Source organism: Perca flavescens, chromosome 1, assembly GCF_004354835.1.
Source record: "Perca flavescens isolate YP-PL-M2 chromosome 1, PFLA_1.0, whole genome shotgun sequence".
Lineage (NCBI taxonomy): Eukaryota > Metazoa > Chordata > Actinopteri > Perciformes > Percidae > Perca > Perca flavescens.
Genome location: NC_041331.1, coordinates 1089803 through 1109080, shown reverse-complemented (window position 1 = coordinate 1109080; position 19278 = coordinate 1089803). Strand labels below are relative to the sequence as shown.

Here is a 19278-nt window from a genome sequence, read left to right as displayed (position 1 = left end):
TTGAAAGTGTAAGCATGTTTTTATGATTGTTTGTGTACTCGTGTGTGTGTGTGTGTTTTGGTGTTACCTGCTTTGCTGACCAGGCTCTGCAGGTGCTGATCAAGGTATTCCTGTCTCTTGGTGAGAGCAGCTAACCACTGCCGCCGCAAACGCTCCAGGTCTCTTTCCTATACAACAAACCAACGAGTCAATCACCTTGGGATTCAGTTCACTTGATAGTCAATTAAAGACTGTAGACAGAGCTGTATTAAACTGATCTACCTGATAACTGTCCATCTCATCTCCTTCCTGGTTTGCTGTGGTGTTTCTGATCTCCACACAACCCACTGACACTGCAAGCAGTATTTCTGCTATCAGAGGCATGGTGCCTGAGTCCTGAACTGAACGCACGTCCACCTGGATTCGCCTTGACTGACCCTGGAGATGAGGAGGGGGAGGAGATGTAGCGGTACACAGTAGAAATATTTAGAAGTTGGCTTTTTAGGTGAAGTTTGCTTGTTCCACCTGCTGTGACCAGGTTCACTGTGGTTGTGTTCGGGCTTTTCCTTACCTGCCGAAGCTGGAAGATTCCCCCAGTCCGCACATCTTTGGCAGGAATCACTTCCACTGGGACAAAGTCTCCATTCTCATTTATCTCCAGGATTTGAATCCACAGTTCCAGGCGACGAGTTACCTCACTCCACCTACAAAAACGAACATTATCAGCACATCTGGGCAACACCAGTGCATTGGTTTTATTAAACGTGACTGGAAAGCAAGACACATGCAAAGAGTCAAAGGTGACTGTGTGTGTGTGTGTCTACCTGTCTCGTAGTGTGCGTGTTTTGGCCTGGATAATGCTGAGGTCCCACAGGGCGGGGTTTCTTCCTGGATCAGCCTGTCTGTGTCCATATACCTCGATGACAACTGCCCCTTCAGTCAGGTATTCAATGAAATCCTCTGTTACTGACACTGCCACCTCCTGCAGGACCAAAAAAAGATTGGTCTTATACCAACAACTTATAACTGACCAGTCCCCCACCACCTTGTATACAAAGATTTTCTTTACAACTACATATAGTATGTGTCACTTTAACACAATAACAATTAAACCCAAACATAGTGCATGAAAGCATGAAAGCATTAAATCTGGACTTGTCGTCCACCTTCTCCCACCCAGGCTTCACCTTGCAGCTGTCAAACACCACCATGCAGTGTGGGTCCTTGGTGCTGGGCGACGAGGACGATGGGTCTACTTCAGGAGCCACAATGACGGGCTCAGGCTGGTCCCAGAATGAATACTGACAGAAGACGAAGTTGGACAGGTACTGGGGAAGACCGGTGGCCTGCAGGATCTTAATCTGTAGAGGATCCACAGGTCAAAAGTCATTTGAACACCTGCTCTGGATGTTTTTTCCCATGAGCCAGTGTATTTCACCAGTGTTTCCGACTGTAAGTAGCTGCGACTTTGGTATGTGACTCATACTAAAAAGTTAAGGTAAACTGAACACACTTAATGCTCCATGAACTATAAAACAAAGCTCCTGGAATGAATTTCAAATACTGACTGACCCAGGTCTGAATGACAGAGATAATGTACTTCTCTCTGAGGTTCTGTCTGTCTTACCATGCAGACCAGTTTGCGATCCTGGACTTCAGTGTCTTGGTTGTTATCGGGTTCATCTCCTCCAGCCATGTTGTCCTCTAATCCCCCTCCAACCCTCACCACCTCCACATGAAGACGCCCTGTCACCTGACCAGAGGAGAGGGAAAACATAAGAAAACAACCAACAACAACAACCTTTCCTAGAAAATGTGTCTGTGAATGTAAGTTCTACCCCACAGCTAATCATCCATCATTTGGAGATTAATTGTCAACATTCAGCTGAACATTTCCTTTATTACAACTTTTCTTGTATTTTGCTTTCATACTCGAGCATTCTACAGTAGCAACATAATTATCATCTGACCATCATGTAACCTTTGACTATCGTCCGTAACGATATAAAACTTTGAACTATTGATCTCACTGAAAGCCACTGTGGATGGTTGTCAGAGAAATTACAAGAAAAAAAATTAAATATCAATTAAGTAGTGCTGAAATTTAGAATTTTTAGAAAGATTCAGAAAAAACATTGAAGAATTTAAAATACAAGTCTAGAGACTAATGGGAGCTCTGATTCCTGCATACGTCTTCATAAAGAGATGGAGACTAAGGAAAAGAGATGGAGGAATTAAATAACTCAAATCACCAACAACACTACCTACCTCCCCCTTCTGATTGATGATGGGAACAGCGTACTGCAGCTTGACGTCGTAGAAGAGACAGGAAAGGAAGACATTTGCAACGCCGATCAGACTGTGGTTTTCCTGCTCGTCGAAGAACGGGTCTGCTCGACGGAAATATGAGCGCATCACCTGAACAAAAAAAAAAAAAAAAAAAGAGAACATGGAATGTACACACAGGAGAACTTTGTTTTACTGAAATGCAAGTTTTAGCATGTTTTAACCACAAGTAGGACTCAACAGTGCTCATCATTTATGATTCCATAAGCTGACTAAAGGGTCTTCATTTCTCAATACATAATTAATATAGTTGTTTACTTTATTCGTATACTTCTGCTTACTGACAGTGCTGTCCTAGTGACCTGGCAGGGTTTTTGTGAGACTTCACATGGCAGGTTTGTCAAGCTAACTTACAGGGTTGTCATGGTGATGGAGGTTGTAGTCCTGCCACTCTTGGTACAGCTCTCTCATGTCAACCAGACGGTTCTCCATCTTCTCTAGACTCCAGATCTGCTTCCCTCGACACCGACGTCGAACCTGAATTGCTGGTTCACTGAGTACTGCATCCCTCTAAACACACACAAACACACAGATATATCTTTGAGGATTGGCCGTTACGGCAAATCTGTGCATGAGTGTCTACATGCTTGTGTGTGTGTGAGACCTTGCGGTTTGCGTTGAGGTTGTCCGATGGAATCTGCAGAGTGACTCTGTACTCTGTGTGTCGCTCCAGCTCCTCAGAGATGAAACAGGCTTCTTGCACCAGGAGGTTTGCCCTCACTATCTGCTCCCTCAGCCGTCGCAGACTCCTAACCAACACTACCTCCCTGAAGGAGGAGAGGAGGTGGCAGAAGAACAGAAGACAGAGGCGAGGAGGCGGCAATATAAGGACGAGGTGTTTAATTCATATCCAAATTGACATAAAATACCCCCCCCCCCAGAAGTCTCTAATTCGGTGTGTATTTATATTCTTGCTCCACAAACACACAGACACTCTCACCTGTCCTCATTCCACTGCCTCAGTCTGCTCTGAGCACTGGTTGAATGACTTATCCCTCCCACACTGAGTCTCTCCAGGCTGCGGTAGTGGGACTGTTGTCCTGGTCCTTGCTGGCCAGACGCCGGCCCTCCAGAGGGGCCCGTGGACAGCCGTTCCGGGTTCAACTTCTTGCGGAGCTGCTGGAGTTCCTGCTCGTACATTTGTCTCTGTCGCTCCAGAGCAGAGCGCTTCTCCTCTTCGTGCTGCCTCTCCAGAGATTGCAGGACTGCTTGCATGGGGTCTGACGGGATAAAACAAAAGTCAGGAGACTAAACTAACTAATGTTCTGTCAATGCAGAATACAGATACTCAATTTCCTGCATGCCTCCTTACCATTATTGCCCAGGGCCTTCATCATGACCTCTGTCTGAGCGAACTCATAGGAGAAGCTGACTTCACTGGACACTTCGCTGGCTGTGTCACCATCTGCATCCAGCTGCTCACTGCTGCCACTGTTCTTCATCGCACTACCTTCACCCTCTTCATCCTCAGGCCCCCGAGAGCGCCGCTTAGGCAGGTTGATCCTGCAGGTAGGATGTCCAGTTAATTGACTGTTATCTTTGGTAACAGGTGGTTGATTTGCTATAACCCAGTTGTCAGTGATTAGGTAATATGGGCTATATTGTTAATCATTCTCACAAGGAGCTGGTACAGAACACAATGACAGAATGTAATACAAAATTGGGATGCATAATAAGAACTGGATTTGTTTAAATAAGAACTGAACATTTTTTTAGAAAAAATATATAATAAAAAGATATGTGTATTTAAAGTAGGGCTGGGCGATATATTGATATAAAAAATATATCGATATATTTTTAAATGAGATATGGAATTAGACCATATCGCATATATATCGATATAGTTCAAATGTGATCCTTGCTCCCATAGATATATACACAGATGTCGCCTTGAGGTTCTAAACATACGTCAAAACCGCCGCCATCTTGGAACAGGCATTCAGATCAACGCTAAAGATGCCGGACTTTTGTACTGCTTAATTATGTTCGATAGAGGAAATGAAAAGAACAAACAGCAATGAATAACATTTAACAGGTGACAATGTGTTTTATGATTATGTATGCCGCCTTCGACCAGCAATCTGAGCTCCGGCGGCAGCGGGAGGCGGAGAGCTCCGTGGCCGGCCGCAGCGTCTCTTCCCCCGGGAAAAACACAGCTTTGCCTCGCTGCTGCGCCGGTCCCCGCTGATCCAGATCGGACCAGCCAAAGACAGAGTGGTGATCGGTAGGATCTTACACGTAGTCCAGGACGACCTGTATGTCGATATCGGCGGAAAGTTCCACTAAGTTTGCCGGCGGCAGGCGGACGGAGAGAAGCTACAGCGGGCAGCAGAGACCGTCTGCGGCTGCAGGATCTGGAGCTCAGTGCCCGTTAAAATGACACGTAACGCATAAATACATACAGAAATAAATAGTGGAGGAATGAGCCTGGACATTTCAGTCTGTTTTAAACTTCACCTGAAGCAGAAACTCTTAGTTCAGAAGGGTGAAGTTTACGTTTGGACTCAGATCTGTGAACCGATCATAATAAATATTCTTTGTATTAACACATTAATTAGTTTCTTTGTTTTGTAGTCGATAGTTCATCTTTTAGTTTACTTAAGTGGAAGCAGTATCAAGTGGAAGAATGGGACTATAAACCTAGGCTTACAGGCATGAGGCATTACATTTTGAACAAAGTAGATTATATTAATATCAAAAGCTTAATTGACCTTTGGAACAAATCACAAATATGGAGCTTTGATTTCAAAAAAGGTACTCCTGTTATACAGTATTTAAGTTTACATTTTATTATTTGAACAGCTGAGCATTTAATCATGAACCAGGTGAAGAAACCGGTTTATTATTTATTTGATTTTGCAACTGTTTCTATGAAACTACTTGTGACATGTCATATTTGATTTTGGCTTTGACTGAACATTTGCTCTCACTTTGCGGGAAAAAATATCGGGATATATATCGTATATCGATATTCAGCCAAAATATATCGGGATATGACTTTTGGTCCATATCGCCCAGCCCTAATTTAAAGCAGGTGCAATTTATGTATAAAATGAAAAAAAAAAAAAAGATATTCATGGACATGATGGTAATCATATGAAAAACGGAATATTTAAAATTGCAAACAGCATTCAAACATTGGGAGTTCATAAAATTACCTGAAGAAGTGGTTGTTTCCCCAGAAAATTCGGTCACCATGGTGAAGCTGCAGAGCACTGGTCACTGGAGAACCATTAACACATGTCCTATAAACACAAGAAACACAGCAGTGACAGGACTGACTGTTAAAAGCTGATGTCTCTAATGGTAAAAGAACTTTTAACACTGGTGCCTTGTTCGCTTGCTTTTCCCCTACACTCAGCTGCATGTTCCCATCACTCAGCCTGTGATGATGGTGTTCCTTACCGAGCATTGCGGTAGGGGGTGAGGATGACTGCAGTATCTGCCATAATGTCGATGACACAGTGCTCTGCCTGGATACCCATCCCACACAGCTGGATGTCCTGAGAGTCTGCCGAGCCCACCTTTGTGTGTTCCTGAGACACAACATTCAAGATTGACTAGATGTTATCAGCTGAGAGTCGGACAATTAAATAAATGTGACGGAGAGTGGTGAGGTGAGTCATGTATGCTGGAGTAAAGCCTACATACAAGCTGGTAAAGTGTATCCCATTTTTGTGCAAAATGCAATCTGGCCTCAACTTTATTTGCCACTGCCATGACTATCTTGGTATAACTTTATCTGTTCTGATCCAGCCCATCACAACATCAACCTAATCTGGTTTTTTTTGAAAGCGGTTTTGTGCTTTCAAATATGGTATGAAGCACCCACTGCCAATCAGATGACAACTGACTCAGACATTTAGTCACGAAAATTTAACTTCAGTTTCTATATTCCAAATAGGGTGCATGTGTGAAGATTTGAGTCGACATGCTAGGTTTAAAGGGCAGATGGATTGGAAACTGTGTCAAACACAGATAGCGAACTCAAGTATGGTGATAATATAGTTTGGTATCATGTGTAAATATGGAAAATAAATTACAAGGCATAAAGTAAAGCATGATGAGTGTGTGTCTACCTTCAGGTAGTACACCAGCAGTTCATTGAGGGCAGGATCGGCGTTGAGGTTGACAAGAAAACTCTTATCATCTCCAACTTTAATCCCTGAAGACTGGAGAGAAATACCCAGACTCTCCAACTGCTTCTGGCGCTCCTACAAACATAGTTATCATATTCACACACTGTATAATCCAGTATCTAAAATTCTTGCTTGGGAGGAGTTTTACCAAATGTAGAAAAGAAAACAGGGAGTGACTATGTATAGTAGCTAAATATGCTTGGTTTAATCATCATATTTATAGTAACTTTCGTAACTCATGTGTGTCTTACCTGTGCAATCTCCTCAGTTTTTCGAAGCTTCTCCTCCCAGGTGATGGTCATCTCTTGGATCAACTTTTCTGACTCTTCCAGACGGTCTTTCAGCTCTGGAGCCTTCAAAGACTGGAAACAAAACACCATTTGAGAGTATGAGAAAGTAGAGATTTCTACATACTGATTTTAAGATTTGAAAAGATATATCTCACCTCTGCTTGAGTCAGTTGCACTCGTAGTTTCTCTACTTCCTCTCGGAGCTCCCTGATGATGCGAGCATTGGGGTCTTCGTTAACAACGGCATGGTTAACAATGCTTTTTGCTCTGTCAGCATAGCGCAGCGTTGACAGAGTCTCCTCATAGTTGTCTGCTGATGGACTCACAGTTGCAACCATCGCTGTGCGACTGTTGCCACCCAGACAGTCCTGGAGAAAGGCAAAAATGCAAGAAGAAGACAGACAAAGAAATTACATAAAAAATAGAACATGTACTGTATAGTCAAACTAGGGACTCTCTGGTGAACATGTTTATGGTGTATGTACCTTCAGCAGCCATGTCAGCACAGAGTCTCTGTAGGGAACAAACTTGTTCTTGTTCTTTGTTGATCCCTGTTCAGCTAGCGCCGAGATCACCAGGCCCAGCGTAGTGAGAGACCTGACAAACGCACAAAAACGCGAGGGTCAAGTGCTTTCCATTTTATGCATCTGTTCAAAGGTTGGTATCACTCTGTCCCCATCCCTTAAGTGTGTGCATCTCTCACTATTTGTGTTTTGGGATTTCTTGACATCAAGCTTGTTTCAAGGGTTTTTCCAGAGACATTCACTTAGTATTATACTCTGCTTTAAGTAAAAGTGAAGTTGCTGTAGTGGAGCAACACATTCACAAATCTAGCAATGACAAAATTCTTGCGAAAGAAAGTAACACTGCCAGGGCAAAAACATCTGCAAGACAATTTAGGGTTTAGACTCGAATAAACAGCCTGATAGGGAAAACACTTACTCATGTTAAGTTTGTGTGTGTGTGTGTGTTATGTGTGTCTGTGTTGAAATGCTTTTGCGTACTTGTTGATGTTGCTTCCCTCCTTGAGTCGCTCCCCTGCTGCTCCAGTCTTTGCCGCTCTCTCACTTCCAGCCAAGTCTACCAGACTCAACCGACTCACCTTCTCCCCACTCGTCTACAGAGAAAGAGAGAGAAAGAAAGAAAGTCGGATTATTGGGTCATTCTCTACAGTATACTCAGTTGTTGTCCAAACTAAATAGCTTTCAACTTGCCTTGGTGGAAAAATCTGCAACAAAGGTGAACTTTGCCCGGACTATGTTCCTTTTAATACTGACCATAATTGACAGTATTTAACAACAAGTAATATTGTCCACAAATATTTACAACAATGACATATGGCATGCATGTTTTTCACAGCAATAGCTACCATAATAAATGCCACTGTCAGCAAATTCTCAGTAGGCTGGATGGACATGGACTTCAACTGCGGCCTTGCAGCATGACATGGGCTGATTTTCATTTCTGTCCACCGCATAATGTAACCAGCTTGTATTCTCCCTCTTACGGTCTTCTGACTGAATCTTCACCAGCTTGTCAAATTCATGGTGGCCAGCCTTATGACAACGAGCAGAGCGTTGTCCACCCTGGTCTAGGACATACAAATGTCTTGGAGCTGCATTCTTGCACATTTTTACAGATCTGGATCTGCTGGCATTCCTGAAAGCAGTATCACACATCCACATGAGGTCTGACAGGAGGACTCTGATGTCTCATTAATCACCAAGAAGGCACTACATCAAGGCCATTCCTGCTGGGGTTTACAGCAGAGTATTACTTTGATTTGCCAGCATGACAGCAACAAACAACCCAGAAATAAACAACCAAAAGCTCCCCTCAATTCGCTCTTACTGGAGGGATGCTTTTGTTCAGAAGACATTCTCTATGCTTTCTCTGATTCTTATGATTCCACCAACCAGGAAATGCCAAAAGGCTCCGTTAGACTTTGGTTTCTCATCTTTCAGTCTCTTGTTGACAGGTGCCTTTGGTTTCTTCTCGCAGGCTGTTGAAGGTGGGGATATTACATTGCCATCTATACTGGGACAGATCCACTCATTGCCAAGCCTGACAGCTCAGTAGCTGACAAGGCTGAATGTTAACACCGGATCTTCACCTGCCGCACAGCGAAGGCAGCACATCAGCAGCTCAACATCAGCAGATGCAGTCCTCTCTCTGTGTCTACAGCCACAGTAGCTAGGCCATGTTGGCTCAGAAGCACTTGACAAAGCCTGATAGACTATCATGTACTTATGCATGAAATACACCAGTGAAGTACAAGCCTTTGAATAGCCAGTGTAGTCAGTAGAGGTGTTGAAATTAATCAAATAATCGATGCATCGAATTGTGGACATGGATGATGCTGCATCGATAATCGGCCGGACCATAATCAATTATTTCTGTTTACAATTTAATGTAGGCCTAACAACCTTTCGGTTTACATATTCTGGTATGTTTTGCACATTCAGGAAGTGCCATGTGCTCAGTGCTGTAGTTTTATGTATCCAATTTATTTAGTATTAGAGCACTGCAGCTTGAAAAGCTATGAATTAAATATCCTACATGGCTTTAATAGAAAAATGTATTTGATGTATCGTGATATCGAATCGAATTGCTGACATGATAATCATAATCGAATTGGGAGATCAGTGAAGATTCACACCTCTAGTAGTCAGGTGCACATGTTAAGTTAAATAACTATATATTTTATCAGACCGTCTGTTAAAAATCCATGGTCAAACGTGTCTGGTGTTAATATCCGCTGGATGGCTTTATAAAAAGACTTCAAATGGAAAGAGTTTATCCGTCAAACAAACATTGAGGTGCGTGACACTGCCCAGATCCTGTGATATTGCCCTTCTTGTTTAGGAAACAAGTTTACTCCTACACTACCCTCATACTTCCATCAATCAGTCTGGATTCCACAATGCATCTGCCATCTTCTTCAGTGGTGTGACCTTTGTAAAATATAAACATTTAAATGACTGAAAACACATCTTTTTAACAAATGCCTCTAATCACCCTCTTCAGAAAAAAGGTTTTTCCAACTTTACAGTACTTTTCCTTAAAAGCTATCTATCTTCTGGGGTGACCTCTAGCTCACCCAGTAAGATTGTGCGCCCCATGTAGGCTGAGTCCTTTGCAGCGGCCCGAGTTTGAGTCCGACCTGCGGCAGTTTGCTGCGTGTCATCCCCCATCTCTCTCCCACCTTTCCTGTCTATCCACTGTCACCATCTAATAAAGGGAAAAGCCACAACAGGGCTCTAGAGTGCGACCAATTTTGTAAGGGTGCGACTATGATTTTTCCTAGGTCGCGCCGGTGTACCAAACCTCTTCGCATCCGCTGCCTCTCCACGAACGAAGCAATGTCGTTTATATGGATATGTTTAATGTTTCTTTACATGACCCATTCTTTCTGTAACCCTAACCCTAACAAGTGAAGGAGCTTTCTCAGAGATTATTTATTACTATTTATTTCAGATAATTTTCATTTACATGTGTTGCAGCTGTATATTTTCAAACTGGTAAAGGAAACCCTGTCTTTGCATTTTATTTTAATCACAATCCGTTTTAATAAAAAGAGCTTGTGAATAGTGGCTTTGACTTAAAACTGAACATTTAGCCCACTCTGTAAAAAAAAATACAGAGCTATATATATATATATATATCATGTATCGCCATTCAGCGTTAACGGCAACGCAAGGAAAAATTTGGGTGCACCTAAATTTTGTGCTGGTGCACCTAAATAAAAAAGTTAGGCGCACCAGTGCAACCAAGGCAAAAAGTTAGTCTGGAGCCCTGCCCCAAAAAAATTATCTTCAAAAAATAAATAGCTATCTATCTTTGCTGTCTCCAGCTGTAATTCTGCATTTTCTCTAGTTTATACTCTTTTCTGATACTTTAATGATCACAATAAGAACCCTGTGACCTCAGAGTTAACTGCATTTGCTGCTTAAGAACTAATGCTGAGAAACCTGCACAACACACACATTTCAAATCGGTTCCATACAGAAGTAGTGTGTAACGGTTACTGTAAAATAAAATAAGTATGTGTCCAATAATATGAAAACAGAAGGAATACGTTTGATCGTAAAAAAATAAGACTAGACTTCACACATCTCACACACACACACACATCTCACACACACACACACACATCTCACACACACACACACACACATCTCACACACATCTCACACACATCTCACACACACACACACACACACACACACACACACACACACACACACACACACATCTCACACACACACACACACACACCTCATTCCTGAAAAGACCTGGTCATAAGACTGATAAATATCTACTCATACAGATCAGCCAAATACTGCTTCAAATCCCCTAGAGTAAAGCAAATTATTAAACAAACAAGAGATTTCTATCTAGGACACTGAGCAAAAAAAAAAAAAAAATGTAGATAGATGAGAGGCAAAGCCAGGGGACTGTGAACACCAGTACATACAGTATGAAGCTACAACTTAGTGTAATTCAATCCTTAAAGCTATTTATTGCAATGACCAATGAATGACTGGATTTTAACATACAGTGCCAGGTCCTGTTACCTGGTGTGTCCGACTTGAAAATAAAAACCAATAAACCACCTCTACTTTATTTTTTATGTGCATGTGTACAGTATGTATCTGCATTTGTATTCAATGTGTACAGTATGTACATTAATGTCCTATTCAATTCTTAACGTCTAGCTGGCTGATGAAATATGGAGAAGGAGGAAATACTAGCCACTGCGGCATTTTCCTCTCTTAACAAGAGATTCAGTAACCAGGAGAGATGATACCTGGGTCAGTAACTAGATCAGACTACTTGGCCGCCGCTTTAAGGTACCAGCACAGAACAAGTGTCAGGGCATCAACACACGCTACATGTGTTAAACTATCTAGTATCATCCTCCTAGAAATAAAAAGGGATAAACAATTCTTTAACTCTGCACTATACTAAGTCACCAAAGCTTGACTGGATTTAGCAAAGCACAGAACAAAAATAGCAACAACTGAGAGGTGGCCAAATGGGGCCAATGTTCAAAGTGACTGAACTTTGAATGGCGTGTTTGGTTGACAAGTCTGAGCAGGGCATGTTGTAGAAAGGAAATCCTGATGAGTGTCAGAATGACTCATCTAGCACTGGGTGATTTTGCTACTAGTCATGGGTGGCTTTATTTATTCTGTTCCTACATCACTGTTCCTCACACTGGCTAAGCCATTAGGGGGCACAGATGAGCTCCAACGTTATGATCATTATAGTCTATTTCGACGACATTTCATTTCCAAGATTGTTCAGGTGCTGCCGGAAATTCCGCCGGATTTCCCTCATTTTGGCCGGATGTCCGTCCCCTTCCTCTTTCTTTGTGTTATAATTCTAACCTCTGGTGGATTTGTGAGGACTATGGTTAACTGCACCTCAGATCTCTGCAGGGTAAATCCAGACAGCTAGCTAGACTATCTGTCTAATCAGAGTTTTCTGTTGCACGACTAAAACTACTTTTGAACCTACACATGTTCCACCAAATTTAGCAGAGGCACTGCTGCTCCGTCCAGCGCTTAGAGCTGCCCAAGACGATTAAAAAAAGGGCAATAAACCAGAGCACGTTTTTCTCCCATCCAGGAATGCTGTGTGGACTAGCCAGACCCTCCTCCACAGCGCTGTGAAGGAAGGTCTGGTAATGTGAGATTATGAACATAAAAACAGAAGATGGTCCGCATATAATTAAAAAGGAATTAAACATTACATCCAGTTATTTGAGTTAGTAGACTAGAAGGATGCAACCAACAATTATTATCATTATTGATTACTATAGCAATGATTGTATCGATGAATTAGTTCATCTTTAAGCTTATAATAAATCTGTATCATATAAAACAGAAATCAGAGAATGTGTGGCACTTGATCAAATGATTGATAAATTGATTATCAAAAGTGGCCATTTATTTTCGCACCGTGCAAGTATTTAACAAGCACTGTGAGGCTTCCAAACAGATTAGGTGTTACTGTAGCTACTGTTTTTCACTGCCTTGAAACATGGATCGACTGCAGTTTTAAAGCAATTAGCTAACAAAGGATAGGTCTGCTATGTAATTCACCCACTGACTACACAGGCTATGTATTAGCTGTTTGGTTGATGAACCTACTAAAGTGACCGACTGACCAACTTAATGACTGACTCTGGGTGTGCCATGAAAACAGAGCAGCATGTATCAGCTGACAAACTCAAAGATATGTCTGTGAATTATTAACAGGATTCGCTGGAAATGAGAGCAAGTAGGAGAGCCTAAGTAGGTCAGTGATGGAGAATTAGTCATTTAGGTCTTTTCTTGGAGTGCCTGATCAGACAGCTGAGCTGACATCATCCCATTTTGTAACTACCTTTTCACCCACCGACTGCAGGGGGCGATTGATAGACACCAGACACGGTTTGCCCGGTCCAGTGTAGACAATTACACATACCCTTCTGTTGTAGTACAGATAGAAAGGTCTGGACTCTGTTGACAGTGGGAATTTACTATTAGTAGGGATGTCATAATACCAAAAATCTAGTATTCGGTACAGATACCAACAAAAGTACACAATACTAAAGTTGATACCACGATGTGTGTTAAAAAATAAAAAAAAAAGGAGGAAGAAAATAATACTTAAACATGAATTCCTTTATTTAAACAGCATCATGTCACTCTTCTTTGAGTGTTTTCTTTTAGTTTCAACTTTCTGTTATGGTGTGGAGTGGAGGGGGCAAGGAGAGCGTGATTTACAAAAACGAAAACGTCAGTCTTCTGGATCCTACAGCCCGTTGCTGGTACCGTCCGTCACCCAGCCAGCGTACGGTACCGTCCGTCACCCAGCCAGCGTCACGGTACCGTCCGTCACCCAGCCAGCGTACGGTACCGTCCGTCACCCAGCCAGCGTCACGGTACCGTCCGTCACCCAGCCAGCGTACGGTACCGTCTGTCACCCAGCCAGCGTACGGTACCGTCCGTCACCCAGCCAGCGTCGGTACCGGTACCGTCCGTCCCCCAGCCAGTCGGTACCGTCCGTCACCCAGCCAGCGTACGGTACCGTCCGTCACCCAGCCAGCGTACGGTATCGTCTGTCACCCAGCCAGCGTACGGTACCGTCTTTCATGAACTCCCAGACAGCAAGCATGTTTAGTTACGTCCATTTCTCTCTGCTGTTTTTGTTTTTCACAAAGAACCGCGCTGGTTAAAGTCAACTGATGTTACAGAGGTCTGTTAAAACAAGCTCTATCAGAGCACACGTTAGGTTGTGATAGACAACGGCAGAGAGAAATACACTCACTTTGTTTGGGAGTTCCAGGTGAAGTTGTGAAAGCCGAAAAACGTGCTCTGGTTTATTGGCATTTCTTTAAACCAATCACAGTCGTCACGGGTGGCGCTAAGCTCCGCACAGAGCCAATGTAAAATAGTTGTACGAGAGAAAACTCAGATTGGACAGATAGTCTAGCTAGCTGTCTGGATTTACCCTGCAGAAATCCACCAGAGGTTAAAATTCCAACACAAAGAAAGCAGAAGGAAACGGACATACATGCATTCGGTGGAATTTCCTGTAGCACCGGAGCAATCCCGGAAGTGGAACATCAAGGATATAGACTAAACAGTGCCCTACCTCAGCATGTGTGTGTTATATCTTACCCCAGACTGCAAGTCTTTCAGTGTGTGTGTGAGGATGATGTTGAAGACGGCGTGTGATCGACTGCTCTCCTCATTCATGTTGGTAGCAGCGACAGTCCGAGACTTATTTCCCTCTGACATCAGAGACTCAATGTCCTGTCAGAACAGAAATCAAGCAATAAATAACAATATCTTCCCATTTTGATTCTCCCTGTAGAATAGTCCTTCCAGTGTGATTGGTGGCATTGCTAAGCAGACTGCTGCCATCATGTGAGCAATGCTGCTACAAATCCTCCGTGTTTTTAGATCAAAGTGAGAAGGAATACAAAGAAGGTGCGCCGCACACGTGTCAGGGTTAGGTTTGGGTACCGAAACCTACGCAAACGGTAGTATTCGGACCGGATTAGAACGCAAATTTCGGTTCCAACTGAAATATTTTCCCTCTTTTTTTATTTCTCCCTTTTCTGCCGAGTGGCGCACGTGCCCGCTCGCGGTGTGAAGCGCGTGTCCGCGCTATTCTGCGACATGCACTCTACAATCTCTGCTGACAGATGGCTTTTTATACACGCTCCAAAACAGACGTAAAAATATCACACTTTCTCTGTAGCTAGCTACCGTAAATGTAGACTACTTTTAAAATGGCATATTTTCCCCTCTGGGCCCACCAAAACGGATGTGAAAGCATATTAACCATTCACTGACTGCAAGTGATCGCTAGTAAACCTATTACACTTGCTCTGCTAGTCTATCGTTCAGGACAAGAGCCTGTAGCCTGGTGGTGGGGGAGGCACGACAGCCTCCCCAAATTGTCTGCCCTTTCAAACTCATAACTGTGTGTACACAGAACTGCTATAGTTTGAAGCTGGTTGGCATACCAACTCAACAACATTTATTTTGTTGTTACTTGTTAATAGTGTAACTTTTATTTGTTAAATTATTGTAGTTGTGTGTTAGGTGACTTAGGTTTACTTATTATATATTTAAGTACTTTAAAACATTAATATATTGTTAAATTTAAATAATTTGCAATTGGAAAAAAAAAACTCCATAAAAAAACAACAACATTTCTTTTATGTCATTTTTTAGTTTTTCAAGAATCGGTTAGGAATTGGAATAGTTTTAAAAGTACCAGTTCGGCATCGGAATCGTAAAAATCCAAACGGTACCCAACCCGAGTCAGAGTGGCTGCCATTGAATGTGGCAGCTAGGATGCAACACGGCAGTAGACATCAGTGTATCAGCGCGTCAATCAACCATAAAAGCATGGCAAAAACTATTGAGATAAATATTTTTACCTTGTAGCTAGCCACAGCTAGTCGAGACAGGCCATCCACGTAGGGACCCAAAACTTTATGTTCCCTCACCCTCAGAGTTTGTCTTCCCCTGGACAAAAAAATAAAAGCAGGTTTTAAAAACACAGACAAACAACATGGTCACCCTTGGTAAATTACTATTCATGTGATGTATTAGCAGGGGTCGCAATATAGGCTCAGCTGGTTGTGGCCACCACTACAACTTTCCCCAGTTCATAGAGACTTTGTTAGCAATTGGCTCTCTGACCCCGATTCAAACTTGCTCCAGGCCTGACGGCTTCATCGTTCTCTGCTCCACTGCAAAGCCCATATGGCTGTCAGATGGGCTGCTTCTCTTTGGCCCGTTTTACTGAGGTGAAAGGTCACATAGTGATTGAAGGCCAAAGGTTATGTTGTCTGGGTAAGCAGACACAGGCCTGTGCTCCTGATTTATTGGTGACCTGCTGGACATGCACTGGACTCCATCAGTGACTGCAAGGCAGAAGAGGGATCTTTTTATCTACTGAACACAGCAGCTGGTGGTACCAGAAGCCACTTTCTCTAGTTCTACCAACTAACTTGAGGTTAAAGCAGAAAGTGACTTCTGACAGGGTTTGTTCACCTAAAAGGTATACTAACTTACTAAAGACAGATAAACATTTACATGACTGTTGTATATTTGTATTTCAGCCCAAATATCAGCTCCCATGGTCTGCATTTGGAAATGAACCTAACATTAGCTAATTTACCACCAGTGACCGTAACGCAACATTTCCTGTAGCAGCTTCATCCTTAAAACCACAATCTTATGTCTCAATAGATGGATTTTGGGGGTGGCAGTAGCTCAGTCTGTAGGGACTTGGGTTGGGAAACGGAGGGTTGCTGGTTCAAGTCCCAGTATGGACCAAAGTACAGAGTGTGGATTGGTAGCTGGAGAGATGCCAGTTCACCTCCTGGGCACTGTAAGGTGCTCCTGAGCAAGGCACCGTACCCCCCCAACCGCTCAGGGCACTGGTCCAGCACTGACATCTCTTCATCTATGCATGAATAGGTCCCGAGCATGTCTGTGTGTATTTCAGGCCTGTGTGTAATGATTTCTAACAGAGTGTAAATTGTAATTTCCACTAGGGATCAATAAACAGTATTATTATTATTATTTTACTATGAAGAAGCTGTTAAGTATATTCTTCTACAACTGCCTACAGAGAGAAAGAAAATGATTCCTCCTTTCGTGAAAGTGTTAGAAGATTATCTGGAGATCATACCCTTTGGGGTCGAGCAGATCTCGGACTTTCTCGTTGTAGATCTCCATGTAGGACACCTCAACAGTGAAGCTCTCCTCCTCCCGCTGTTCCTTCTGGGTTCGATCAAACAATGCACTGCACAGCCGGGGAATCAGACCTGGCTGGTCCCCTGAACCCATCATGGTGTACGACTTTCCCGAACCTGTAACAACACACAAAGACACAATGTCAATTGGAAAGGTGAAAATGGCAGCCTATGCAAAACACAATCGAGAAGTCACACCGTTTTCAATGAGTCTTGGCCACTTGACTTATACAGGTTTGTGATAAATTCTACCTTTACAAAAAATGTGTAAATTCAATGATTTGTTAATTACTGAGGTCCTAGTTAAAGGTGTTGTTGTACTGGACTGGATTATAAAAAAAGTCTTCAGCCTTGATATAAAGAGTTGCAGCAGACCATATGTGGAGCATAAAAACTGAACGCGGACGTGTCTCAGATGCCCTTGGAGGTCAGGCTGGTTCATAATGTAGCAGCATATCAGAAATGTATTTTGGCCTAAACCACTTAGTCCTTTATAAACCAACAGCAGTATTTTAAAATGAATTTTTTGAGAGACAGGAAGCCAGTATAAAGACGTTAGAAGTGGAATGATGTGATCCACCTTCTTGGTTTTAGTGAGGACTCATGCAGCAGCTTTCTGCATTAACTGCAGCCGTCTAAATTGATATTTTAGGGAGAGCTGTAAAGACACTGTTACAGTAGTCGAGTCTACTGAAGATAAAAGCATGGACAAGTTTATCCAAATCCTGCATACATTAGTAATACACTGGCCACTAAGTGTACAACTCATTCTGGCTTTTGTGTAGACACTGGACTGATTTATCAGCTCTAACAAGTTTGGTGAAAGATTTGTATTGTTGACATTATGTGTAAACTGAGATAAGGGATTATCTTTTTACACCATATGTACACTGGACATGTTCCTGCCCTGTTTTTTTTCAGTCATCAGTCTGATCTGAACAACATTGCTTTAGTATGTTTGAGTTTTAGCCACATTCTGTAGGTCTATCATGTTGATTGGTTGAGACCTGGCATTGGTTTTCATGCTGGAGAGAGGAGAGGCTGTCCAACCTTCCTGCCACAACACATCCACTCCTCTCTTAATCATTATACAAAAAGCTTTAGGGCACTAAGCTAATGAGGGAAAAGAGAAATTGTTCACCAAGCGTGTCCTCTAGGTACTTAAAAGGCTCGGTTATAAAGTATATTCACATCAAACTGAGAACAGAACAGTAGGATCTCATGGTAAATTACCAGTTTGTCCGTAGGCAAAGATACAGGCATTGTAGCCCTGGAAGGCGTTGCGGAGAAGACTTTCCCCAAGGCACTGGAAGACCACCTCCTGGCCTAGAGAGAGAGAGAGAGAGAGAGAGAGAGAGAGAGAGAGAGAGAGAGAGAGAGAGAGAGAGTGAGTGAGTGAGTAAGAGAGGGAGTGAGTGAGTGAGTGAGTGAGAGAGAGAGAGAGACCCCACACCCACAATTTTAGTCTATATCATTGTGAATATTTAGTCTTTCCAAACTGAACTGTTTGAGTGGCATTTTGGTGATGTGATGTTTTTAAACTTTTAATAATGTGAACTGGATCAGTTAATGAACCAACCGGCAAATCTCTCCTTATCCGTCTCATCCATGGACCAGAAACAGTAATCATAGGCAAAAACCTGGAAAGTGAAAACAGTAACAGTATGAGACAAACAAAAAAAATCCATGGCTGATGTAACGTCCATATAGATATAATACCTCCTGTTTTAATGCAATGCTTGTGCATACATGTAGTCTCTTTCAAAAGTTACATTTTAAATGATAGATATTCATCTTACCAGTTAATACTGTTATAATTTAATTAGCTTTAAATGAGAAACAAAGTTGGATATAAATTACTTTTTATCAACATTGTATACGTTATGTGTCAGCACTATGGGAGTTTTTCAGATGACAGAAAAAAAAGACCTTTGGAAAGGCAAAAACATGTTCAAAAGGTTTCCTAGCAACAAGTATTCCTTAAGGGTTTAAAGTGAATGAATCATACAAGACTCTTCTTCCAAAAATTGTTTTACAAATCATGACTTTGTATCACTGCCTGTATGGTTGGTCACAGTTTGACACAGTCAAAGAAATACAGCGGCTTCCTTGTTTAACACAGAGATGATTCACAACCATGGCATTAGCTCAGTGTTAACATGGCTGTGCATGTTTGTTTGTGTGTGTGTTTGCTGTTACCTTGGACTGACTCCTGATGACGTTGGGAGGGTCAAGGTCCACAGCAGCATGT

At 42.5% G+C, this 19278-nt stretch overlaps 1 protein-coding gene across 7 annotated transcripts in view; it reads right to left on the bottom strand.

The window, feature by feature from the left end:
- The window catches only part of kif13ba (kinesin family member 13Ba), a 52730-nt gene that overhangs the window by 11609 nt on the left and 21843 nt on the right, over positions 1 to 19278 (bottom strand). For all 7 annotated transcript variants that reach the window (XR_003692041.1, XM_028572676.1, XM_028572595.1 and 4 more), the window contains 24 exons: positions 19227 to 19239; positions 18607 to 18667; positions 18261 to 18353; positions 16964 to 17144; positions 15702 to 15789; positions 14428 to 14562; positions 7759 to 7871; positions 7240 to 7351; positions 6910 to 7122; positions 6716 to 6826; positions 6405 to 6539; positions 5731 to 5861; positions 5484 to 5570; positions 3638 to 3828; positions 3266 to 3545; positions 2930 to 3092; positions 2680 to 2835; positions 2248 to 2397; positions 1607 to 1732; positions 1167 to 1340; positions 804 to 961; positions 551 to 683; positions 262 to 417; positions 68 to 167 (listed from right to left, as the gene is read on the bottom strand). Coding sequence is in view for 6 of the 7 variants with exons in the window: in XM_028572676.1 (XP_028428477.1) it covers positions 68 to 167; positions 262 to 417; positions 551 to 683; positions 804 to 961; positions 1167 to 1340; positions 1607 to 1732; positions 2248 to 2397; positions 2680 to 2835; positions 2930 to 3092; positions 3266 to 3545; positions 3638 to 3828; positions 5484 to 5570; positions 5731 to 5861; positions 6405 to 6539; positions 6716 to 6826; positions 6910 to 7122; positions 7240 to 7351; positions 7759 to 7871; positions 14428 to 14562; positions 15702 to 15789; positions 16964 to 17144; positions 18261 to 18353; positions 18607 to 18667; positions 19227 to 19239 (3260 nt within the window). In the remaining variant the exon portion in view is untranslated. The remainder of the gene's footprint in view (positions 1 to 67; positions 168 to 261; positions 418 to 550; positions 684 to 803; positions 962 to 1166; positions 1341 to 1606; positions 1733 to 2247; positions 2398 to 2679; positions 2836 to 2929; positions 3093 to 3265; positions 3546 to 3637; positions 3829 to 5483; positions 5571 to 5730; positions 5862 to 6404; positions 6540 to 6715; positions 6827 to 6909; positions 7123 to 7239; positions 7352 to 7758; positions 7872 to 14427; positions 14563 to 15701; positions 15790 to 16963; positions 17145 to 18260; positions 18354 to 18606; positions 18668 to 19226; positions 19240 to 19278) is intronic.